The following is a 23,455-nucleotide window of genomic DNA, read 5'->3' as shown; positions in this document are numbered from 1 at the left end:
TCCAACCTCACCTCTTCCTTCCTTCCCACTTAATAAAACCCCTCCTGCAGCCACAGTGGCCTTTCATTCCTCAGACACATGTGTCTTTCTTGCCCCAGGACAGGGCCTTTGCAGGTGCTGTTCCCTCAGCCTGAAAGTTTTAGATGTACCTGGCTCTTCCTCACCCTCCAGGCCTTGGCTCAAATGTCACCCCCTCAGAGAGGCTGGCCCTGACCTCCCCGACTGCTGACTCTCTGTCTCCCCGCTGGAATGCAAACAGCAGGCGAACAGGGGCAGTGTTTGTCTCACTCGCCCCTGTGTCGCAAGTGTAGCAAGGACTCAACGTGATGAATGTTTGGGTGACTGGAGAGGTACTGCCCTGAGACCTGGTTCCAGAGACCCCGGGGAATCCTGTGGGTAGGGAGGAGCCTGGAAGCCGGCCAACCCGGGTTGGAGCCCCTCGACAACTGTGTGGCCTTCCCATCGCTGAGCATTAGCCTCCTCATCTGTACCATGGATCATCACAACTCCCTTGCAAAGCCATTTCACAGATGGAGATGTAAAAGCACTGAGCACGGTTCCCAGGGCACACCTGGGAAACAGGGGCCATTAGAACCAGGATTCATCCCTTTAGCAACCTGGCCTTGGGACAGGCCCATTAAGATGTGAAAGCCATCTGGACCGCTGGACACTGCTGTCAGTTTCTGGCACTCGGTGAGAATGAGTTTGTCCCGTTTCCCTGATTGGTGATGGGGATGGGACGGGGTGGGGGGACAGGTAGAGAAGAAGGATGAGTCCCTGACGCTGGGGTGAAGAAGAGGCAGGACTGCATACTGGCCCCGAGGGTAGCCAGTTCCTCTGAGCGTGTTTCCTTGCCATTTAGGAGGTGGAAGTGAGGATTAGAACTAACACATCCAGTACAAAGAAGGTCCCTTCCCGCACTTCTTCCCTGGAAGCAAACTTCATGATTTCTCGGCTTTGCTCTGGTTCCCCAAGACTGGGAGTGGAGGCGACCACGTGATCCTTACTGACGCCAAGCCCAGGACAGCCCAGGCTGCACTGAGTCCACTCTCTCGCCTGTTCACCTCAATCCCCCAAGAGGAGGCTACCCAGACCCCTGCCTCTGCACCAGCGAGTCCCACTGAGATCTGGCCTGTTATCATTCAGCCCTTTCTCTGGCCAGCTCAGCTGGGCTGTCCTGTTTGGTGCGGGGCCGTTGGCGCCATGCCCCCGGCAGCCTCAGCACGTGTTTCCAAGGAGACAGCCCTGAGTATGCTCCCACAAACTTGCAACGTCCCCTTCTTTCAAGGAGAATATCCATGGAAAGGAGGGTGGAAATGAGGGAGTGAAGGTCGGATTGCAAATGTGATGTCCGTGAAAGGAGCATAATGCCAGGCCCAGCTGCTGTTTGCCTTTCACAGAGAAAGCAGGGTGGCACTTCACAGTTTGCAAACGCTTTCACGTGGGATAGCCCATTTAATCCTGGCCACAAGCCTGTGAAGCAAGTATTCTTCTCACAGATTGGGCATGGAGAGAGGCACGTCAAGGATACCGTGCTGGGTAGGAGCTCCTGACACGGGGAACCTGCCTGTTCCGCTCGAAGTGATGGCCTCGTTCAACCTCTGGTACGCTTTCACGCTACATGGTTCCCTGAAAAGGAGGCCTGAGTGACCAAAGTTGGCAGAAAGATGAGGGGCGGCTCTGAGCACAGCCAAGGAGTGAGGCAAGGACAGGGTGTAAAGAGCTAACAGTGTGCTTTAGAGAAGCAGGGTCTTCCAGAATCTGGAGAAGGAAGTGTGAGAGCGAGCCATCTGGAGCAGAATGGCCTCTTGGGAGAGGATCCTTGGGAGAAAAGGCAGGTGCGGAAACAGGAAGAACAATCCTTAGGGGTCAGGGTCCAGAGGCAGAGGGGAAACTGAGTCAGAGCTTGGGGCACAGACCCACCCTCTGGCTGGACGTAGATTTCTCTGCCTACAAGAAAGTTGGTTGAACGGGTGTCCCGGAGTGAGGGGCCACCGGCTGGTGGCTGTAGCCTGAAGCCGAGGAGTCTCGAGCCTGGTCAGCACTGTTGGAGGAAGTCTGCTTAACCAGGAAAGGGGGGAGTCTACACAGGCTGGGGTGGGAGGCCCAGGGCAGCAAAAGGGAGAGGCCCCGAGGTCGGGGCTCAGGGAGCGTCGTTGAAGTAGAAAATGGAGAGGCTGCAGGGAGAGCAGAGTCTCGTGAGGGCGCGTTCTCACCCTCCGCAGGGCTCTCCTCTGACGTCCCCTCCCGCTGGACCCAAGGTGTGCTCTGCACGTGACCCCCGTGTGAGTGGAAGCACAGTCACCGGGCTGGGGAGAGCGGGGGCCTTGTAAAGAGGTCTCCGTCCGCCACCCCGGAGAAACCTGCGCCGCCCACGCCAAAGCACCGGGCAAGCAATCCATAGGGGCGGGCGGCGCCTCTGCTGCCCCCCTCCCGGTGCTGCCCTCCTCCTCTGCTGCCCTCCGAAGCCAGAGTGAGGGCTGCACGCGGGGGCGAAGCCCTTGAACGACGCGGGTTTGAACCGCGCGGGTCCACTTACACGTGGGTTTTTTCACTAACTACGTACAGTACTATCTGATCTGTGGTTGGTTGAATCGCAGGATGTGGAAACGTGTCCCCACGGGGTGACTATAAAGTTATACGCAGATCTTCAGCTGTGAGGGGGGTTGGGCCCCTGACCCCCATGCTGTTCGAGGGTCAACTCTGCCTGCTACGTGCCCACTGGAAATCCTAGTTCTGGTGGCGGTGTACTCTCTTCACCAAGGTATATTGCCTTCAGGTGGATACTTTTATTTTTACGAAAGATTTGGAGAGTCTGGGAGCTTTGGAAAGTGGCGATGGCAGGTTAGGGGCAATAAGAAGAGCGAGGTCTTTGTGGGTTACACTGACGCCCTTGACTCTTCGACCCTCGTCCCCTTATTTCATCCACCCATTGGCATCTGTCAGTCTGTCCGGGTCTCATGCTTCTGACTCTCAGTGAGACACCACGTAGAGAAGTGATAGGAGGCGGCCTGAGACTCTGGTCCGTGCCCCGTGGACCGACCCAGCTGTACCAGACCAACTGTCCTCTGTGAGGTTGCCGGTTCTTGGCAGAGCTCTCCCTGAGGCCCTGGGCGAGTCCCCTCGGCGCCGGGCCCTGACTTTGCCGTCCACGGTGAGCAGTGGGGACTTTGCAGCCGTCGCGGGGCCCTGGGGAGCAGCTGGGAGTCTGGGGCCAGCAGCTACTGCTGCTCTTCATAGACCTTGTTATTCAGGGCCGAGGAGCAGCGCCCCGAGTTGCCCCCAAGACCCCTTCCCTGCCCAGCCGGGAGCTGACCCTGCAGACCCGCCGGCAGCCCAGCTACTCCCTGCGTCCGCGCTGGGCCACCTGGGCCACCCTACCTTCCCTGGGTGCCCGGACCAAGAAGGGAGCCCTGTTCCTCCAGCTTCTGGAAGGACTTCCAGCCTCACCTACCCACAGGGGGTGTTCAGAGATGACAAGAAAAAGTCAGCTGTGGTTCATCATCGGCCAGGCTGAGTTGAGAGTTTCGAGGTGATGGGCTTTTCCTGGCGAGCAGCCGGGATCCTGGGTGCCAGGAGGGCACAGACTGCCCACAGGTGAGGCCTGAGGGGGGCCTGGAGCTAGACGAGAGAGAGCCCACGGGGGACCCTGCCCCGAGCTCCGGGAGCCGCCTTCTTCCCTCGGGCAGCGCCTCCAAGAACGGAGCCTGCCACCCTCCTTTCCTGAGCCCGGCTCCCCGAGGTGCGTCAGGGCAGGGGCTGTGGTGTGTGTCCTCGGCCTCCAGTTTGGGAGTGGGCTAAGGGTCCCGTGGAAGGAAGTCCTGTGGGGACAGCCAGGGCTGCCTGGTGATGAGATGTATCAGGTGCCAGCACGGCAGGTGAGGGAGAGGCCTGAGAAAGGTCCCTTGAGGGGACACCTGGGACTCCTAAGTCAGACTCTGGCAGCCGAGGGCAGCTGGGCTCCTTTAAAGGCGCCTGTGGAGTTTGAGCAATGAGGACCTGACATCTTAGAACAGAAGCGATCTGGAGAAATACTTGGCAAGAGGGAACATCCTCAGCAGGCTGGCGCCCAAAGTTCGCATGGTCCCGGGTCTCTCAGGCAGGACTCGGGAGACACCTGGTGCTGGCTGCCAGCTCCGGCCCTCGGTCCACACCCTCCTCCGCCGGCTCCCTCGCCCCGTGTTTGCCTGTGGTATCCTAGGAACCGGGGCTTCCAGCCCGTGGTCCTGTTACATAACAGCTTCCACCCCATCCACGGGTTCAGCCCTCCAGCGAGCGGGAGCCGAAGCAGACGCCCAGAGGAAAGCCTCTTCTCCAGACACGGGAGGCCGCCCGAATCTACAGTCTCTGCCAGTGCCCTGCCGCCCCAACATGCAGAGGGAGGGAACTTAATAAGCAGTCAGCACCCGGTGCGTACTCTCAGCAGGGCCCCCTGGTCCCGTCCTTGTCCCGCGTGAGCACGGCACCTGTCAGTGGCCACACGCTGGCCACGGCTTCCCAAAGCCAGCAGGCCCCGGGGGCAGACCCCGAGTGACAGTGCCACTCCCTACCGTGTCCCTCACTGCACCCCAGCCCTTCCTCGCCCAGGAAGAGGCCAAGGGCAGACGGCTGCTGGGAACCCTCCCTTGCTCGGAGATGCCTGCCCGGCCAATGTGCCTACGGCGGCCTCCACCCCTTGGGCACCTGGGCAGCCAGCCATCACAGACCACCTCCTCTCCTACCTGTCCTCTTCTCTGGCCAAGGCAGAGAGTGCTCCAGCAGGGACTTGAGGACCTCAGGCATGTCCATGGCAGGGGCCACTCCAATCCTGTCGCAGCTCGACATGGCCCGGCAGGGGGTGCTTGCTGGGGGAGTTTAGAAGCAGCTGGAGAGGCAGGAGCTGGCCGGGGAGCCACAGGCTCTGGAGGCAGGCGGGGCGGGAGCCCGAGGCAGCCAATGGGCAGCACGGGCCCCGGCCCGCCCGTCCACCCCCAGCTCGGCCACCCGCCAGCTCCGGCTGCAGCCAGGCCTTCCCTTCCTGCTGCCTGGCAGGGCGGGCCTGGCCCTGCGCCAGCCTCAGCACGTGGAGACACAGCACCAATCCTCTGACAGAGAGCCCGGTGTTATCTAACTTCGCAAAGGGAAGTTCTCCCCCAGGCTGGGGGCCAGGACCGGGCCTGCCAGGTGAGAACAGTGAGCATGCACTACACACTCCGGCCCACTGGGCAGAGGAGCCCTGGAGGCTGGGCCCCGCGGAGAGCAGGGCCTGCGGAGGGAACCAGCCCGGGCTGGGCCCCGAGACCCCGGCAGCAGGCAGCTCAGCACAAGGATGTACTGCGTTGGCACGCACAGGCACATGAGTGGGCGTCACGCACCTACCTGTGGGCTTGTGAGTCTCGAGGGGTTGTTGGCATGTTTTGATGCTGGTCCATATGCTATGAATGCACACGTGCCCTCCCAGGCATACGGTGTGCATGTGGCATGCATAATTGGGGCTTTACACCATCTGCAGAGCCTGAAGCCTGCTCTTCTAAGGGGAGTGACAAACCTGCAGCCTGGGGTTCCTTTGGTCTTCGGGGACGGGGAGAAGAGGCAGGTGCCTAGCGGACAGGTGCTGGAGGGCAGGCAGAGCAGGCACCGCTGAAGCGGGGCAGCTCTGTCAACCGGGCTCAGGCTTGTCCTGGATGATGTCCTGCTTCCTAGCCTGTGTCCCAGCCTGGGGAACTTGGCGGCGATTGGCTGTTTGCTGTAGTCCCCTCCCTGGCCCTCTCACCAGGACACTGGCCTCGGAGGTCCCCAGGCCACTTACTTGAACGTGTGGTTGAAGCCAAAGTTCTGTAGGTCGTCCTCCACAAAGACCAACACCTGCCTTGGCCGGCTGGGGCTGGGGGTGGGGTGGGGGAGGGGGCATTGGCTCCACCTCTCCACGCACTGATGTGGCATCTAGAACAAGCTGCTGGGTCTCAGTTCCGAAACCACTGAATGTTGTGACCTCCAAGGTTCCTTTCAGCTCTGGTTCTGTCTCTGACGCTCCAGGTTGGATGCAGTAAGCATTTGGTTCCCTGCACCATAGCTGATTTCTACGTAGTCTTGCCCCGCTTTCTAAAATTCCATTTTGCACAAACAGCAAATACTTCAGGACGCCTTCTAGCCTCTCGTCTTCCCAGCAGCCCCAGCTTATCCTCCAATTACCCTCTTTGCCACCCTAATAGTCCTCCCCAAACCATGTTCTTGTCCCAAATTAATTAAAAATTAATGTCAAGTTTTGAATTAAAAAAACAGTATATGGCTCAAAGCTCAAAACTTTGGATAAAGGTATACTTTTTATTTATTTTTGGCTGCGTTGGGGTTTTTTTTCTGTTGCTGCGTGCAGGCTTTCTCTATTTGCGGCAAGCGGGGGCTGCTCTTCGTTGTGGTGCGCAGGCTTCTCATTGCGGTGGCTTCTCTTGTTACGGAGCACAGGCTCTAGGCGCGCGGGCTTCAGTAGTTGCGACGCGCGGGCTTCAGTAGTTGTGACACGCGGGCTCAGTAGCTGTGGCTCGCAGGCTCTAGCGCGCAGGCTCAGTAGTTGCTTTGCACGGGCTTAGTTGCTCCGTGGCATGTACGATCTTCCCGGACCAGGGCTTGAACCCCTGTCCCCTGCATTGGCAGGCGGATTCCTAACCACTGTACCACCAGGGAAGTTCCTGACAGAGGTATACTTTAGAAATGTCATTTCTATCCGTGTCCCTCCTCCTCGTTCCCCTTCCTCATAACAGATTTAATTTCTTATTTATCCTTCCAGTGCCCCTTGCCTCTGTGAAACCGGGGGCGCTGGCAGTGGGGGACGGCGAAGGTGCGGAGGACCAGGCGCGCAGGCTGTCTTAAGTTGACCTGTGGCTCGCAGGCTGGGGCTGAGGCTGGGCCAGTGCGTTAACCATTCCTTGGCCCCAAAACACTTTTGTGTTCGAGACTGGCTTACCCCAAAGGTGGAGTGGGCAGGCGCCCACAGAGCATGATTTCAGAGGCAACAGGAGGTCCCCAACGTGTCTCAAATACACCCACCTGCCGCGTGACATTTCATTCTCGGAGATTTGTTTCTGTCAGACCCCTTCCAACGTATGAATGTACGAAGGCTCTAAGACTGTGACTGACTGCTCACTGCATACCTGGCACCAGCCTAGATCTTGTAAGGAATTCAAAGCTAAATATCAGACCTGGCCAGGCAAGTCCCTCGCCTAAGGGAATTTTCACGCCACTGAAAGTCAGTCCACGTGGCACCCCGCACTCTGCAGCCAGGGTGTCCAGCTGGCAGCATCACCTATGGTTCACACAGGGGCCACATCAGCAGGATGCTGGGTCAAGCGGCTGGGGAGGGCAGAGACAGGGAGAGGGGCGGCCACAAACAAGCCTGGAGACATCTGGAGGGGCCCGCATGGCAGGCATGTTGGGACTGCCTGTACTCCTTGGGTTTCCTGCCTCAGAGGTCTCATGTCCTCTGCAGATGGCTCCCCTGGTGGGGGCTATATGCGGATGCAGTTTCCGGCAGAGGCCTCTGGGGCTTTCTCTAGAGAGACGCAGAGCTGCCCCCATCGCCACCTCTGCCTGTCACCCCACCTGTCAGAAGCAGCTTCCTCAGAGGCAGGGAGGAGGAGCTGCGGCACCACGGGAGTGGTGGTACTCATGGCAGCCCCTAATCACAGGACCAAAGACCAGAAATGGGCCTACATTCAATAACTGCAGGCTGCTCAAGCCAACCTGGCACCTTGATGAATGAAGCCATTGACCTAAATATCTGGATACATCGGGGCGTGGAGATGCACGTGTGAAAATACACTTGAGAGAAAAGGAAAGGTGCAGAACAGTTAAGTACACATTGATTACAATGATCCAACAATCTTTTTAAGGCTCAAATCCAGGTTCACCTCCTCCAGGAAGCCCTCCCCAGCTCCCCAGCTTGGATGAGTTGCCTTTCTTGGCACCTGGCATCTCCCACCACTGTGCCTGTCACATCATCCTACACTCTTCCATGCGGAGCCATCTCCCCTGGCAGACTGGATTCAAGGAAGGCCACGTTTTGTCTGTAATCTTGTATCCCTAGGATCTGATATGGGGCAAGTGCTCAGTTAGCGCTTACCAACCTGAGCTAAAAGAGAACTAGAAGAGAATTTAGGGGAATTTATGAAATTTAAGAATTTAGTCCACTAGGTTCCCTGAAGTACTGCTTATCTTTTTCTTTGATTTTCTAAGTTTAAGGGAGGTCCTGACGCAGGTTTACAATCTCTGCAGCCTGAGGATGGGTCTGCATTTTCTTCTGGGAGCTGGGCCTTGCCATGCCCCTCTGGGTTTTCACGGTGCAGCCAGGGTTGCTAAGAACCCTGGAACGTCAGCGCTGAAGGGACCTTGCCGATCATCCAGTTCCCAGTGTTCTTGATCTTTTCTTGTCTCCTTTCTGTGGGTCCTTGGAACCTTCACTGAACCTCTGTGGGCCAAGATGTGGACACCAAATGTACAGGCTGCTATGGAGACAGACTTGCTGCATCCATCATGCCTGGCACGCAGAAGGTGCTCAATCAAGTCGGCTGCTCCTGTTACTCATCTGGTCATTTATCAAGTATTTGAGCCCCTACTGCGTAGCCGGCCCAAATGATTCCCTGTCCTGAGAGAATTCACAGGCCTTGGACCTCTGTTCCTGGGGTCACTGCATACTGTAGTATGAAGTTGTCTGGCGAGAGCTTACCCTTAAACGTGTGCAGCCCCTCCCATCAGGACCCCCTCCATCACTGTAACCGCACACAATCCAAGAGATTTGAAACGGTGCCTCCAGGGACTTCCCTGGCGGTCCAGTGGGTAAGACTCTGGGCTTCCACAGCAGGGAGCGCGGGTTCGATCCCTGGTTGGGGAACTAAGATCCCGCGTGCCACGCGGCCAAAAAAAAAAAAGCAAGTGTCTCTAGCAGATACAAGTGTCCCTGATTGAAAATCCCTGATCTAATATGCTTTTTTTTTTTTTTTTTTTTTTGCGGTACGCAGGCCTCTCACTGCTGTGGCCTCTCCCGTTGCGGGGCACAGGCTCCGGATGCGCAGGCTCAGCGGCCATGGCTCACGGGCCCAGCCGCTCCGCGGCATGTGGGATCTTCCCGGACCGGGGCACGAACCCGCGTCCCCTGCATCGGCAGGCGGACTCTTAACCACTGCGCCACCAGGGAAGCCCTAATATGCTCTCTTTTAAGGAGGAGGAAGCTGGGCCCATGTGACTTGGATCTCCCTCCGGCCCAGAGGAGTCCAGGTTGCAGTTGGGATCACATTCCAAAGCATGTCATAGCCCCCCTACCTTTCTGGAAAAGCCATACCCAGAAAGGGCACAGAGACAGCCCTCTGGAACCCAGGACAGTGCACATAGTAAAAGCAGGGAAGTGTGGGTACAGGTGGAAAGCCCCACACGGAAGGCCATGAGCCCCCTGACCACCGGGGCCACCTGTGCAGAGCACAACTTGTCCCTGCCAGTGAGGCGCTGCGTGAGCCGGGGTCAGCTGGGCTGCCCTGTTTACACAAGGACACAGACCTTCTGCCCCTCACCCCTCGGAATGTCTGCCTTGGGGCACGCCCTGCGCCCGCCAGCTCTGCCCAGTGAGTAAAGAGAGGCCCAGGTCCCCGGGCACAAGTGCCAGGAAGCGAGGAACAGGAGCAACACCTCAGGGACAGAGGTCAAAGTGCACACGTTTATTTTCTAGAACAAAGGCTAAAAGAAGAAAGTTTCTTTCATTTTATTTTAAGAAGGACAAAAATTGTTATTAAAACATCTACATTATTATCAAGATACTAGACCTTATGAATATTTAATATTAAAGTGTGGTATTCTTAAATTTTTTAATACACAGACATTTTTAAAGGACCATTAAATTTATCACTGCCCAGCTGAGAAACGCAGCATCCCTCTTTGCCCCATCCCAAAGGGACACTCACATCAAGGCTGCCTGTCCCCCCTTCACCGTATTTGCCGTGATGTCTTGTCCCTGCCTGCCGGAGGGGGAAGCAGGCCCGATCCAACTCTCTGAGCCGCTCAGAGTCACAGGTGAAATAATCACACTCCTCATTCAAAGTGTGCTGTGCCACACCTCCACCTCCTACTCCCCGCCCGCCCCTCGCCTTCTTCCAGCCCTGCGGGGGATCCAGCTCTGTCCAAGCCAGGGAGCACCGCATCCCAAGGCCCCTGCAGGGATAACAGGATGGAGAAGAAAAATCTGGATTCTAATCCTATTCTTTTGGGTGGGAGACAAACACCAATCCTTTTTCTTCCCCGAGCCCTCGTGCCCTCTCCCCACCAGGCTGGGGTGGTCTGGACGCCATCAGGCGGAGCTGGGCCCAGGCAGGGGCCGCTTCTGCCCCCGCTGCCCGTATCACCTCTGACCCCTCGCTCCAGTCCCTCAGTCCTTGCAAATGGCATGATGACCCTGAAAGTCCCTCCTCGTTATGCCGGGATGGCTGCATTTTCCGGCCAAATTCTTTATCTTTAGCCCTCATTAGAAGTGATTCCTTGGATACCACACACATATGTAATATTATATAGAGCGATATATTTAATACCTGTGTATATATGCATCACGGGGGCGACATATATACACACTAGAAACAAGGCTGGTGACGACAGACTGCAACAGCACGGATCAGGGAAAACAAGTGTCATCATCATTCACGGCCACAGGCCCCACCTTGGGTCTCTCCTCCCCTCCAGCCACACCACCAGCACCCAACTCTGCAGTGCTGGCCTGCTGGGGGAAGGGGCAGGGAGAGGAAAGGAAGCATGCCACTGTTATCAGGAAAAGGTTGGGCGGTGGCAGCGAGAAGAACAGGGTTCTCTGCGGCCCAGGGAGCCCGCCATCATCTCAACGCACACTCGAAATGCTTGTTAGAGGAGAAATGAAGGGTATTCCATTCTCTCTGCCTCACCCTCCCACCAACTCCAGCCTCGGTCCCCAGCTCCTTCCGGGGGGCCCCACCCCTTGTGCCAATGGTGTGGGGCGTTCTGGAATGTCTAGGGAACCAGGGGAGGCTGGGTCTGCCCACAAGGGGTGGGATGGAGAGGAGGGGGTGCACACAGACACATCAGACGAGAGGGATGGGAGAGGGCTGGGGGGGGGCAGGGGTTGGGGGTCAACTGGGGTCCCAGGCAGCTGGCAGGGTCGGGACCAGGGAGGGGCTGGGATGGATGGTCCTAATTGTATGTCTGGTTCTAGGGGAGAAAGGGAAAGGACTCTTCTGAGTCCCCAAGAAAGAGGGGCTGTGTCCAACCCTGGAGTAGCCCATGGTGTCCACGGTCAAGTCTCCCTTCTCTCCATGTCCCCTGACCGCCCACCCTCCCAATCCCCCCAGTACCTCGTGCAGAACCTGAGCCCACGGGTGCCCTGCCGGTACCGCCTCTCCGGGAGCAGCCATGGGGAAGGGACCTTTGCTGCTATACTCCTTACGACCACCCTCAGAGGGGACTGTCCCCCTACAGGGCGCTGACACGACCAGCCCCTGGGCGGTGCTGCCGGGATCCCAGCTGATTCAGAGACTGTCACATCCCTGCCAAGAGCCTGGAGGCTCCAGCTGATAACTGGCCCTGAGTCTTGTGACCGCAGTTTGCATTCCAGCTTTACGGTGCTGTGGGCTGGAGATGCTGGGTAGAGCACTCCTTCCTTCTAGGCCTGTTTTTCTATCTGCAAAACGGGGGTCTGGGCTGGGTCATCTCTGAAGCCTCTGATGACCTACAGTCTACATTCAGCGGCCCACAAGGGAGATGGGCTGGGCTGGTGGCCTCACCAGAGAGCCACGCTCCTCGGTCAGGCTCCAGAGATCATGTAGCCCAGCCCCTCCCACTCTTCCAACCAGAGGGGTAACTGAGGCCCCAGAGGGTAAGTGACTTGTACAGTATCCCCAGTCCATCCTGGGGCTGCATTTTAAAGCTAGGTGGGGCCTCCTGCCCTCTGTTCTATCCTGATCTGCCCCCAGGGGAGGTGGGGGGGGTGAGGGTGGGGCAGGGGGAAGGACCCTTCTGCTGCAGATTCAAGTGGGGACCCCGGGCTCCCCAGCCCTGAGCGTTGGGCCCCCTTTAGGACTAGACGGAAGTTAAAGCTGTAGGCTGAAGCTGGAGGGGTCAACCAGGCCCCTCCCTCCGCAACCAGAAGAGCCGGGGTGGGGGAGGGGAGGACCTGCCCAGGGCTTCAGCAGGATGAGGACCCTGGGACCGAGTGGGGCTGCAGCTCGTGCACCTGGGTATGCACTGGGGCAGTGGGGGCAGAGAGGATGGCCGGGGGCCCCAGCCCCAGCCCTGGCCTGCCCCGGCCCTCCTATCAGGCGCTCCGTGCCCACCCCTGCCCCCGATCCTAGGACTTCACCCACGGCCAGGAGCTGGCCTACTCCCCAGTGACGGTGGCAGCAGCAGGGGCTTCTGGGGCGGCACCAGTGGCATTCCCGTCCTCTTGCAGCAGGAAGTTGTATTTGCCGAAGTCGTCATCCCGTGGGCACAGAAGCATGTCCTTGCGGGCCTTGGCCAGCTTCTGCTTCAGCACCTCGCGCCGGTCCAGCCACTCGTTGAGCTCCTCCTGCCCGTGAGCGCAGCGGCACTTGTCCCCGTCCGGGCAGGCCTTGCCCTTCTGGAGCCTGTGGGCAGCAGGAGGCTCACTGCCCGAGCCCTGTGCCCTTTCCTCCACGGGCTGCCCGACCTGGGGCCGGCCACTCCGCCTCCCCCGACAAGCCTCTCCCCATGCAGCATCGGGCCCCGGGGAAAGCGGGCGTGGCCTGGCCTTCGCGAGGACCTGATGCCGGGCTGCAGAGGACGGGTCCCCACCTCCAACGCCACTCCGCCCCGCTCCTGGGTCCTCACACCCAGGAGCAGCTGTCTTTCTGGACATTCCCACCCCGCCTTATGCCACCTGCAGGCCAAGTGGAGCCAGAGCTGGCCGCGGCCTCCGCCTTTTCAGGCCACCCCACAGCCCGCCCGGCCCTGCCCTCCCGGGGGCACCTTTCGCAGAGCCGGAACTCGCCCATGGGGAAGCGGTAGGCCCAGCCGCTAGCGTCGCTGTCAGACGTGAAGACCTTCTCCTTGTGCTTCTCAGACTGGATGTGCTGCTGCCACTGCTTCTTGCTGTTGCTGTTCTTGCCGCAGAGCCAGCAGTGGTAACCCATCTGGGGACACAGCCACCGTGGGCGCCCGCTCCTCACACCTCTGCAGGGACCACTTCCCCCAGGGAGGCTGAGCCCCTCCGCACAGCCCCTCCGGGTCAGGCTCGGACCAGGGCCCCCAGGGGATGGGGTGTTACCATGATGTCGGCGTAGTCCGTGGGCATCTGGATCTGCTTCTCCCCCTCCCGAGAACTGATGGGCGTCCCTTCCCCCGGCTTCCCTGGGTTGTGCTTCTTCAGCCACATGTCGTAGGTCTGCTGCATGTCCAGGACTGGTGGGCAAAAGGGAATGCAGGGCCTGGTGAGAGGGGATTCTCCCTGTACTCTGTCCCACGACCCCTACGGGACCCCTGCTGCTGGGCTGCCCGGTCACCTGGAGACCCAGAGAGGGCTCAGCCCGGTGCAGCCGGAGTGGGGCCCGGGCGGCCAAGCGAGGCTCAGCAGGCGGGCTTGGGCCTGCCGACGAGGGGGGGGTGTCCGGGTCAGCCCCGCCCCGCCCACTCACTCTTGTTCTCCTTCATGAACGTCCACATGTCCCTCTCCTCCGGGCTGTGCGCGAAGGAGCAGTTCCCCACGTACTGGCACTTGCGGCCGTTCTGCGCGTGGATGCAGAGCTGCAGGGCAGGCATGGGGAGACCCTGCTGAGTCCCGCTGGACTGTGTCACTGCCCCGCCAGCGGGCGAGCCCTCCTGGGGCGCCACGGCCCCATATCTGAGGTCCCGCTGCCACCCTGCACCCCACCCCGGCGCTCACGTCGTATTGCTGCGGGAAGTTGCGAATGGACGGCAGTGGCCTCACCGACACCCACTTCCTCTTGGCCTTGGACATCACGAGGAGGACCCGCCGCTCCTTGGTCCAGCTGCAGGATAGGGGGCGCTGTGTGACCTCCACGGAGAGTCCGGCTTCCTCGCCTGCGGTGCTTAGGTGGTCCCCACCCTGCCCGTGCCCCCGCCCGGCACCCGGCTCACCAGTGCCGGGCCTTGGCGCTGCAGTACTTGAGGTCCTTGTCAGGCTCCACCACCTGCCCGTTCCTCCAGCACTGGCCACACACAAACTTCATCTGCAGGTCACAGGCGCTAGGCCCATGGGTCCGCGGGGCACCCTACGGAGGAGGAGCGCTGATGAAGCCGCAGGCACCAGGCTGAGGCCCCGGGGTCTGATATACAGGTGGCCTCCGGGAGCATTAGGGCCTCCTGGAGCCTTGTGGGCTGGTCCATTACCACTTGGTGGTGGGAAGTGAGCCCCTAACTCCAGGCCCATGGCCTCTCAGGGTGGGAGCCAGGCCTTGGACTCCTGATGGAGTGCTCTCCGCCTTAACTGGCTATTCCCCACGGGCCTGCTTGCTGGAGCTGCTGGCGTGTCCCCGGGCACAGCATTCGACCTCACATCTCCCTGCGTTTGCACATGCTGTTCCCTCTGCCTGGAATGCCCTTCTCCACTCTGCATCAGGCTTGTTCTGAAAACTTTCAAAACCCAGCTCAAGCACTACCGCCTTCAGGAAGCTTTCCCTGAAGCTCTCCTAGGTGGCAGCTGCCCATCCTATGGGCTCCCATAGTACCTGAATTACCTCACGCTGACTGACTCATCTAGTGATGAGGGCCAGGCCTGGTGGAGGGCAGGGCCTGGAAGATGGGATGCACCTGCAGAGGGTGGGGATGGAGGAGGCTGCCTCAGGTGGTGGGACAGACTTCTGGACAGCCCTGGACTCTCGAAGACCCCACCATGTTCATTCCCCGTCCCCTGCCTCAGCCCTTCCTTTGCAGGCAGCAGGGCCTGCTCTTCTGCACCCCTGCCTGGGAAAGGGTGCGGGGGGTGAGAGGCAGAAAAAGTGCCCACCCAGCCTTGTCTCCTGCCACCTGCAGCCCCCTCGCCCAGCTGTGCTGGCCACCCTGCTGTCCCTCTGTTAGCTAGAGCCCCCCCATCCGCCCTGGGGCCTCAGATGTGGCGTCACCCCTCTGCTCTTCCTCCTCTGACACAGGAGCACCTGTGTCCTCGGCACTGCCTGGCCCAGGGCCTCCCCTGAGCGGCAGGGGGCTCTCACGTCACTGGGTGCCGACTGACCCCTGGCCGGGAGACCTGCAGCCCGGCTCAGCCCCAAGATAATACACATCCTGACAGCAAAGTAAAATCCGGCCTCTGTAACCGGGACCTGGTCTGGCTAAAGCAGACAGGGGATTCACCCGTGTCACTATAGATTTCTAGATGTTCCACTGATTCTCACAGAAGCGTAAGAGGGCCCATTTCACGGGTGAGGTAAGTGGGGTCCGGAGGGGTGCTGTGGCTTAGCCACCGCTCTAGGGAACAGCCATGCCGGTCCACTGAGCTTCCTTTTCACAACGGCACAGACTCGACAGCCCTGAGGGGGTAGGGGTCATTCCCATTTGACTGAGCAGAAGCCCTGGGGGGATAGGGGTCATTCCCATTTGACTGAGCAGAAGCGGAGGCTCAGAGAGGTCACTGACCCTGCCACGGGTGAGTGGCCCGAGGACAGGGACCTGGTGCGAGGCAGGGGCTCGTGCTTTCCTGTAGGACGGCACAGCTGCACCATGGGCACCAGGCACGAGCAGCGTCTACCCTGGCATCCTGGCCTTGGCCTCACGCTACCACTGGCCCCCACCCTCGGACGGCAAGCAAGCAAGATGCCTCATGCCTGGGCCACAGCCAGGTCCGGCACAGAAGCCCCATTCCTGAGCCAGGCCCGAGAGTGGCGTCTTGGGTGGGCAGGATGCAGGGGGGTCAGGGGGACAGGAGGCGGTGAAGACTCAGTGTTCTCTCTTTAGCAGATGACGCTGCAGGTCCAGCCTGAGCCCCGCACTGCTTCCCAGCCAGGCTCCTGGCCAGGAGCAAAAATAAACCATGTGGCGGTTGGGGAAGAGGACCGAACGGGAGAGGGGCAGAGGACAGGAGCAACTAGGAAGAGGGGAGAGGAAGAAAAAGGACCAGGAACGAGGGGGTAGGGAGACAGGGGGAAGGCCAAGGGGGCCGGGCAGCCCTGTCAGCCAGACCGGCCCAGGCCTACCCCCCTGGCCAGCCTGCGCTGCTCCCTGGCTCACTGCCACACCCAGGCAGGCCTCAAGAGGGACCAGAGGCCCAGGCTTCTCCCAAGGTGACCAGTGCGTGGGCCTGGCATGGTGAGGGAGTCATCCCTCGTGTGTGGATGGCGAGAGGCCTCGCCTCACATTCACCGTCTCCTGGGCCCTGAGACCACCCTTCCATTCCCACTGTCACCTAAAGTGACAATGACCCCTACCTCCCGGGGAGGGTGTCAGGATCAGGGGCGACGGGGGCCCCGTGCGGAGCAGGAACTCGGCAAGCTGTAGCCAGCTCCTGTGAGCCTCACACCCGCCCCAGGGGATGGCAGGCAGGATTATGATCCCCGTTTCATATGAGGAAACCTAGGGGTGATGGGGACAGTGCAGGTGGGGAGGGAGCTGAGCGAGCTCTAGACAAGCTGTCAGAGAACCCGCGACCTACTCCGCTCCGTGCGCCCCGGGCGAGTCTCCAGCGTGTTCTGAGCCTCAGTCTCCCCGCCTGCACACGCTACTGCGCCCCAGCTCACGTCCTCAGGACCAGGGTGAGGATCCAGAGGGGCGGGAGGTGATACGAGCAGTGGGGGAAAAGGTTGAGGAATGCCAGGACATTTACACGGTCTCAGAGGACCTCCCTGGAAGATAGTCATTAATTACAAAGGAGGAGAGTGTAGCTTCATAGTAGAGAAAGCTTTACCGCGCAGGCACCTTTAATCAAGTTACCAAGGTATCGCTGGTGAGGGGACAGATGGAGATGACGTGCCTGCCCGATCAGACAATCCCAAAGGGACGGGCCTTTTACAAAACAACTGCCTCTTCAAAAATGCCAATGTCACGAAAGACAAAGAAAGACTGAGGAACTAGTCTAGATTAAAGGCGATTAAAGACACTACAAATGAGCGCAGTGTGTTGCTGGGATTTGGGAAGGAAGATTCACAAAATCTGAACAACAGTACACCACAATTCGGATAAGTACACCAACGTGAATTTTGTGACGCTGATACTGTGGTTATTATGTAAGAAAGTGTCCTTATATTTACTTATTTATTTATTTTTTGGCCACGTGGCACGTGGGATCTTTGTTCCCCGACCAGGGATCGAACCTGCGCACCGTGAGTTAGAAGCGTGGCGTCTTAACCACTGGACGGTCAGGGAAGTCCTTATTTTTACACTTAAGTTTTCAGGGGTAATGGGGCATCATGTCTACAACTTACTCCCTAATGGTTCGGAAAAGTGTATGTTTCTATAAATAAATGTGTATGTGTGTAGGTACACATCTGGGGAATCCAGGAAAAGGTATACACAAATTCTTCACGCTCTTCTTACAATTTTCCGGTAAATAAATTATGTCCAGCTAAAGGGATGGGGGCGGCCCTCGTGGGGGCTGACCCCCCCCAGGCCAGCCCGGGGTCTTACCAAGCTGCTGCTGGCCTTCCCTGCGTGCGCCTCCATCTGCTGCCAGTATTTCTTGGATTCCTGGACGATGTCTTCGTGGGTCATGCCTGGCGAGGGGGGAGCAGACACAGCATCCCTGGAGCTCAGTGAGGAGAAAGGCAGGGGGTCTGCAAGGTGCTGGTGCCACCCCAGGCCCAGGGAGGAGCCCCACTCCCCAGTTAGGCCGCGGAAAGACCAGGGGAACAGGGAAACCACTCATCCTGTCTGGGCCTGTTGGTTCATCTGCAGTTGGGAACAGAGGCCTGCTCCAGGCTCGCACAGAGAATAAAATGCAGGAGCAAGATGTGGGCTCTGCAGCATGGCAGGGGCCTCTCCGCACCCACGCCAGTGGCCCTGTCCCTCGGGCCAGCTGCTCAGCACCCTCCCTCGGCCTCCGCCTCCCTCAGTGGGGCCTCAAGCCTGACCCCTGCTTGGCAGCCTCTAGCGTTCTGGTTCTTAAGGCTCTGTGCCTGGCCCAGCCCGGCTCCCCAGATCACCGAGGGGCCAGGGCCCTTCACTGCCAGTCGGCAAAGGGCAAATACCCAAACCCTGTGGCCCAGACCCTCCCAATCTGACTGTGGACACTGAGTCCTCCTCCAAGGGGCAGCTCACAGCCTCTTCCATGAGGCCCACCCTCCTCCCGGCCCCTTATGGCCTTCTAGTCCCTTTTCCAGAGCTGATTTAGTTTCCGACCTGGTCCTATGGTTACTGCTCCCCCCATGGCCACTCGCCATCAGGGGCTTACTCTGGGCCAGGCGTGTGCTTGACATCCATCTTCTTGCTGATAGAGGTACCTCTAGCCCGGGGCTCTCCCATGACCTTGCCGACCCCCACACGTGGCTGCCTGCTCAACCTCTCCACTTGAAGTCCAACAGGCAGCTCAGACTCCCCACGGCCCACACGAGCCCTGATGTGATCCCCCCAACCTGCCCCTCCGGCAGCCTCCCCTTCTCAGAACACGGCAACCCCACTGGGGTCGACCTGATGCCGTCCTTGGTCTCATACTTCATATCTGGTCCATCAGCTCCCGTTGGCTCCGCCATCAAAACACACCCAGAATCTCATCACTTCTACCACTTCCACCCGCTGCCACCCTGGCTTGAGCCACACCCTCCCAGGTCTCCCTCCACCTGCCCTTGGCCCCTCAGTTCTCCACGCAGCAGCCAGAGCAGCTTCTTAAAAACACTGATCAGGTCATACAACTCCACCTACTCAACCCCCTACCCCCAAACCCTGCACACCGTATTTAGAACAATCCCAACTATTTCTATTTACCATCTAGAGGTTTTTTCACGCTCGGGTCCCTGCCAACCTCCTAGGCCTCGTCTCTGACACGCCTCCCCCCGCCCAGGGGTAAGCTGCTCTGCCCTCACATCCTCACATACAGAAGGACATCCTTCCTTCTGTACCAAGCTTGCTCCTGCCTCAGGGCCTCCAGCCTTGCTGTTCCCTCTGTCTGGAATGCTCTCCCTGCCCTTCCTTGCTCAAATGTCACCTCCTCTGAGAGGCCTTCCCAGACTATCTTATCCCAAATGCCCCCACCCCGAGTCCCTCTCCATCCTATTGCTTGCTTTACTTTCCTCACAGAACTGACGCACACCTGAAATTCTATCACCCTATTTCATCAGCTCGAAGAAGACAATGATTGTTAGACGCGCCATTATTTTATGTTCCACACACACAACAAAAGTGCTGCTAAGCAGACGATGACAGGCGGTGGGGGACGGTGTGCACCCCGGAGCAGATGGACGTAGGGCCTGTTACCTCCCCGTCAGACTGTCTGCCTTGCCCTCGCGTACACACACCAGGGCCCCGACTCGTTCTTGCTCGAGCCCGACGGCGCAGGTGCTCAAGGAGTCCCATTAGGTGGCGAGAAAGCGAGCGGCTTTCCACCTCCTCATCCCTGAGGCCGAGCTGACATCACCCCCTCACAGAGGACCAGCGGAGGCTCAGTGAGGGGCCGCTGATGACCAGACCCCCCAGGTGGCCCGCGGGGCTCTGCCTCCCTGCCCTTCTCCCCGCGTGTCCCCCCGGCAGCGCCACACAGGGAGAAACCCGGGGTCTTCTGGGCCTGCAAGCTCCCTGATGCAGAGCCTGCGCGTCCTGTGACGTCCAGGAAGCACTGGCTCCTCTGCAGCCCCACAGCCCGGCCCCGCCCTCCTCTGAACCGTGCAGCCCCTCGCCCTCACCTGAGTACTGCTGCAGCAGCCAGACTTTGAGCTCTATGAAGCTGTGGGCGAAGTGGCAGCTGTCCTCCCGCAGGCAGCCGTAGCGCACCTCGTGGCGGCACACGTCGAACTGGAAGTGCTCCTGGAACTGGCGGACCTTGGAGTACTTGAGGGAGGTGGAGCGGACAATGTGCACCAGGCACCTGGCGGGCGGGACGGGGGGCGGTGCACGATGCAGTCCGCATTCCGCCCATTCCCGGTCGGGGCCCCCTCCCCAGGGTCAGTGCCCTTCACCCAAGGGAGGGGCTCCTCCCTGGGTGCCTCCCGCCTATTAGCTGCCGGCACAGGAGGGAAGAGGTGGGGGTCCTACGCTCAGGCAGTTCCGGTTTGGGCCTCAGCTGCGTGCCCCTCTCCTGGCCTCGACCCGCGGACAGCTCAAAGACGCAGCTGCCAGCAGGAGGAGGGCACCACAGCCCACCTGCTGCGAGGCTGGGAGAAAGTGGCATCTGTCTCAGGTTCCCCAGCTCGATGCGCCAGAGCTGGTCCTGCACCCGGAGCTGGGCATTTTAATTACCTTCATAGCAACCCTAGGAGACTGGGATCATCATTCACTTTACAGATGAGGAAACCAAGGGTCACGGTGGCCAGAGGACATAAAACAGACCATCGTCCAAGCCGGGATTTGGATCTAACTGTGTCTGACCCCAGGGCCTGGGCTCCCTCAGCCATGCTGGGGCACAGCCAGGAGGAGTCAGAGGGAGCGCAGGTGGGTGCCGGAGCCCACCCAGCCCCTCCCACTCCCTGTCCGACGCCCACGTCAGGACAGCGGAGGGTGCCGGCTGGGAGTCAGGGATGCGGCCCCCACCTGCCGGCTGAGTAAGCTGCTTCCAAGCCTCAGCTTTCTCATCGGTTCATCAGACACTCCTCCCCACGGGACTGCCGAGATCATGAAAATACCCAAGAGAATGCTTGGAATATAGAAGATCCTCAATAAATGTGGTTCTGTCCTTGCCAGGTGGATGCTGGACCTGAGTCCCAACCCCTACCCCTTGCCTTGACATCCTAGGCCCACCCTCTGCTCCCCAGGCATCCAAGCTGCCCCAGGGGGACTCTCCACCCGCCCCACCCCAGGCCTGGCCAAGGGTCCGGCTGTGGGTCCCACTCACTTGTTGTTATAGAAGCTATGCTTGGCAGCCAGGTTGGAGCAGACAGACGGAGAGTCCTTGGTGCCTTTGCTGATGATCCGGGGTTTACTGTCAAAACAGATCTGCCCAGGGAGGGGGTGGGCTGGGATCCAGCATGGCCACCCAGGAGGGACAGACCGGGTCCCTGCAAGCCCTGCCCTGAGTCAGGGGAGTGAGGAAGGGAATCCCAGGGTCTGTGGCCCCCACCTCTCTGATCCCACCGCTCCAAACGCCTGGGGCAGGGGTTAACTCCGTATCTCTGAGCCTCAGTTTCCTCAACTGTAACCTGGGGAAGACCACACCTGCTCTGCCCCACAGCTTCACTGTGAAGCTGGAAAAGGATCTAATAGAACTGCAGGTCCTTTGTAAAGTATATGCAGCCACCAGGCTGTGGGCCGTGATCCCCTGAAGGGAGAGGGCAGCCCACCTGCTCGAAGAGTCAGAGGGAAGGGCTGGCTGTGTGCTGGATGGGGGCTGGCCGAGCAGCACCGAACCCTGCCAGCAACCTGGACCCAGCACCCTCACTTCACGGAGATGGACCCGACGCCGTCCCTGCCCTCACCACACTACGCCCGGGTGGGGAGGCAGGGGGCCAGCAGCGTCTTCCGCGACAGCTTTGGGGAGGAAATGAACAGCTTGGTGGAGCTGCTGGGATCAGAGCTGAGCCTCAGAGGGCCCAAGACGTAGAAACATGGGGAGGGCACCCCAGGGAGAGGGCACAGCGTGGACATAGGCAGGGAAGTGGGCGGAAAGGTGCAGTGGGCATTGAAGCCAGCACAGCTGGATGAGGAGGCATGGGGGGGTGATCAGGATGAGTTCCTAGAGCACCTGAGTCTGGCCTACGACAGCAGGAAGCAAAGAGCAGATGTGGTTACTTCTCTTTCTGGCCTCAGTTTCCAGCTCCAAACAATGAAGGGACTGGATAGGATCTGGGCTCTAGCGCGATGGGAGCGTATGGGTCTAACTTTCTGAAACTCTCAGGACCTGTGGATTCTAAGGTCAGGCCTCCAAAACCCGCGGGTCCCAGGGCCGACAGTCCACAGTGGAGCCCGCGGGAACCCCTCCCCAGCCCCGTCTGTGAATCGACCGTGGAGGGGCTGGTACCTCACAGAGGAAAGTGAAGATGCCCTGGTGCTCCTTGAGGAGCTTGGCGATGGTGAGGCTGCCGCGCTTGACGCCCCCCAGCGGGTCAAAGAGCAGGTCGCGGTTGAGGGTGCCCTTCCGCTCCTCCGTCCACACGTCGATCTCCTCCTGATGGTAGGCGAAGGTGCAGTTATCCCCGTACTTACAGTCCTGCTTGTTAATCATGTCTGCAAAGAGGCAACAGGACACACGTTCCGCCAGGCGGGACGGCAGCCCACAGCACCCCCGGTGGGGCCTGCGGAGCAGGAGGGCTTGGCAGCGGAGCTCGGGGCAAGCGCTTCCCAGGCCAGGCCCTTCTTTGTTCTACACTTGGGTGCGGGGGCCGGATCTGCACCTTCCCGTGCAAAGCGTGGCGGTCGCCGCGGCTCCACCACCCCACAAGGCTGCCTGGTATGGGGCAGGCAAGACGACAGGTGGGAAAAGGGCTTTGTAGACATATACAAGCCGTTTTATCATTATTATTATTATTCTGCACCAGGAAAATACCACTGGTTCAGGAAGGCATGGGCCTTGGGGTCCGGCAGACTTGGGCTGGGATCCCATTATTCCTGAGCCTTAGCTGTCTGTCCATAAACGGAGAACACGGTTGTTGTGTGGATTAAGTGAAACAATAAATAAAACTCCTGGGGGCCAGGGAGCAGGGAAGGCAGCAGGTTTATAATCCAGAGACCTGCCATTTCCTGGGGGTGGGAACTGTTTTTCTTTCTTTTTCTCCCTCCCTCACCCTCTTTCTAAGTCTGCCCCATTCCAGCCCCCTGCCAAGCTTGCAGGCACACGAGGACGAGCAGGCCGGATGGCCAGGTGACCCCACAGACTGCTCTGCACTGCGACCAGCTCCGCACCCAGCGGGGAGGCCTGCAGGGAAGGGCTTCCCAAGATCCAGGTGCTGCTTGAAGGCGGAGCAGAGGATGACCAAGTTCAAAGGGCATGGCATGTGCAAAGAAGTCAGGGTTCAGCATATCTGGGGAATGGTTAGGGCAGACGGGGACTTGTAGGCCTCGTAGAATTGGGACTTCATCCACGCTGGCCAGGGCATGGCTGGCGGAGGCCTGCGAGCTCAGAAATGACAGGTCTTTAAGATCCACCTGGGAAGACAAAGAGCTGATCCAGAAAGCCTGGGTGGGCTACTGCCACGGGCTGGGTCGGGGGACAAAGGCGGAGCCTGGAGCGGACTCCCAAAGTCTCCTTCCTCACCCAGAGTTGTCACGAGGATGTGTGATGGTGGGTACAAAAGGGCAACACTATATTTATTTATTTGTTTATTTATTTATTTTGTGGTACGCAGGCCTCTCACTGTTGTGGCCTCTCCCGTTGCGGAGCACAGGCTCCGGACACGCAGGCTCAGCGGCCATGGCTCACGGGCCCAGCCGCTCC

General features: G+C 59.5%; 2 protein-coding genes across 3 annotated transcripts in view; both read right to left on the bottom strand.

The window, feature by feature from the left end:
• The window catches only part of TEF (TEF transcription factor, PAR bZIP family member), a 31,454-nt gene extending 26,529 nt beyond the window's left edge, over positions 1-4,925 (bottom strand). Inside the window, exon 1 of the mRNA XM_007099912.3 lies at positions 4,722-4,925. Coding sequence (XP_007099974.1) covers positions 4,722-4,824 — 103 coding nt within the window. The 5' untranslated portion in view covers positions 4,825-4,925. The remainder of the gene's footprint in view (positions 1-4,721) is intronic.
• Positions 1-23,455, bottom strand: part of ZC3H7B (zinc finger CCCH-type containing 7B) — a 68,148-nt gene that overhangs the window by 3,577 nt on the left and 41,116 nt on the right. The window contains exons 12-21 of one of the 2 annotated variants that reach the window (XR_003678075.2): positions 22,043-22,189; positions 20,921-21,021; positions 19,776-19,957; positions 17,569-17,654; positions 14,092-14,225; positions 13,877-13,982; positions 13,629-13,737; positions 13,262-13,395; positions 12,964-13,127; positions 11,334-12,602 (exon numbers count right to left, since the gene is read on the bottom strand). Coding sequence is in view for 1 of the 2 variants with exons in the window: in XM_007099914.3 (XP_007099976.1) it covers positions 12,356-12,602; positions 12,964-13,127; positions 13,262-13,395; positions 13,629-13,737; positions 13,877-13,982; positions 14,092-14,225; positions 17,569-17,654; positions 19,776-19,957; positions 20,921-21,021; positions 22,043-22,248 (1,469 nt within the window). In the remaining variant the exon portion in view is untranslated. Of the gene's footprint in view, positions 1-9,709; positions 12,603-12,963; positions 13,128-13,261; positions 13,396-13,628; positions 13,738-13,876; positions 13,983-14,091; positions 14,226-17,568; positions 17,655-19,775; positions 19,958-20,920; positions 21,022-22,042; positions 22,249-23,455 lie in introns of those variants that run through there. The other variant, XM_007099914.3, reaches the window with a different exon arrangement.

This window comes from Physeter macrocephalus, unplaced genomic scaffold, assembly GCF_002837175.3.
Source record: "Physeter macrocephalus isolate SW-GA unplaced genomic scaffold, ASM283717v5 random_19, whole genome shotgun sequence".
NCBI lineage: Eukaryota > Metazoa > Chordata > Mammalia > Artiodactyla > Physeteridae > Physeter > Physeter macrocephalus.
The sequence above is the reverse complement of the archived record's forward strand: the minus strand, read 5'-3'. Positions and strand labels throughout refer to the sequence as shown.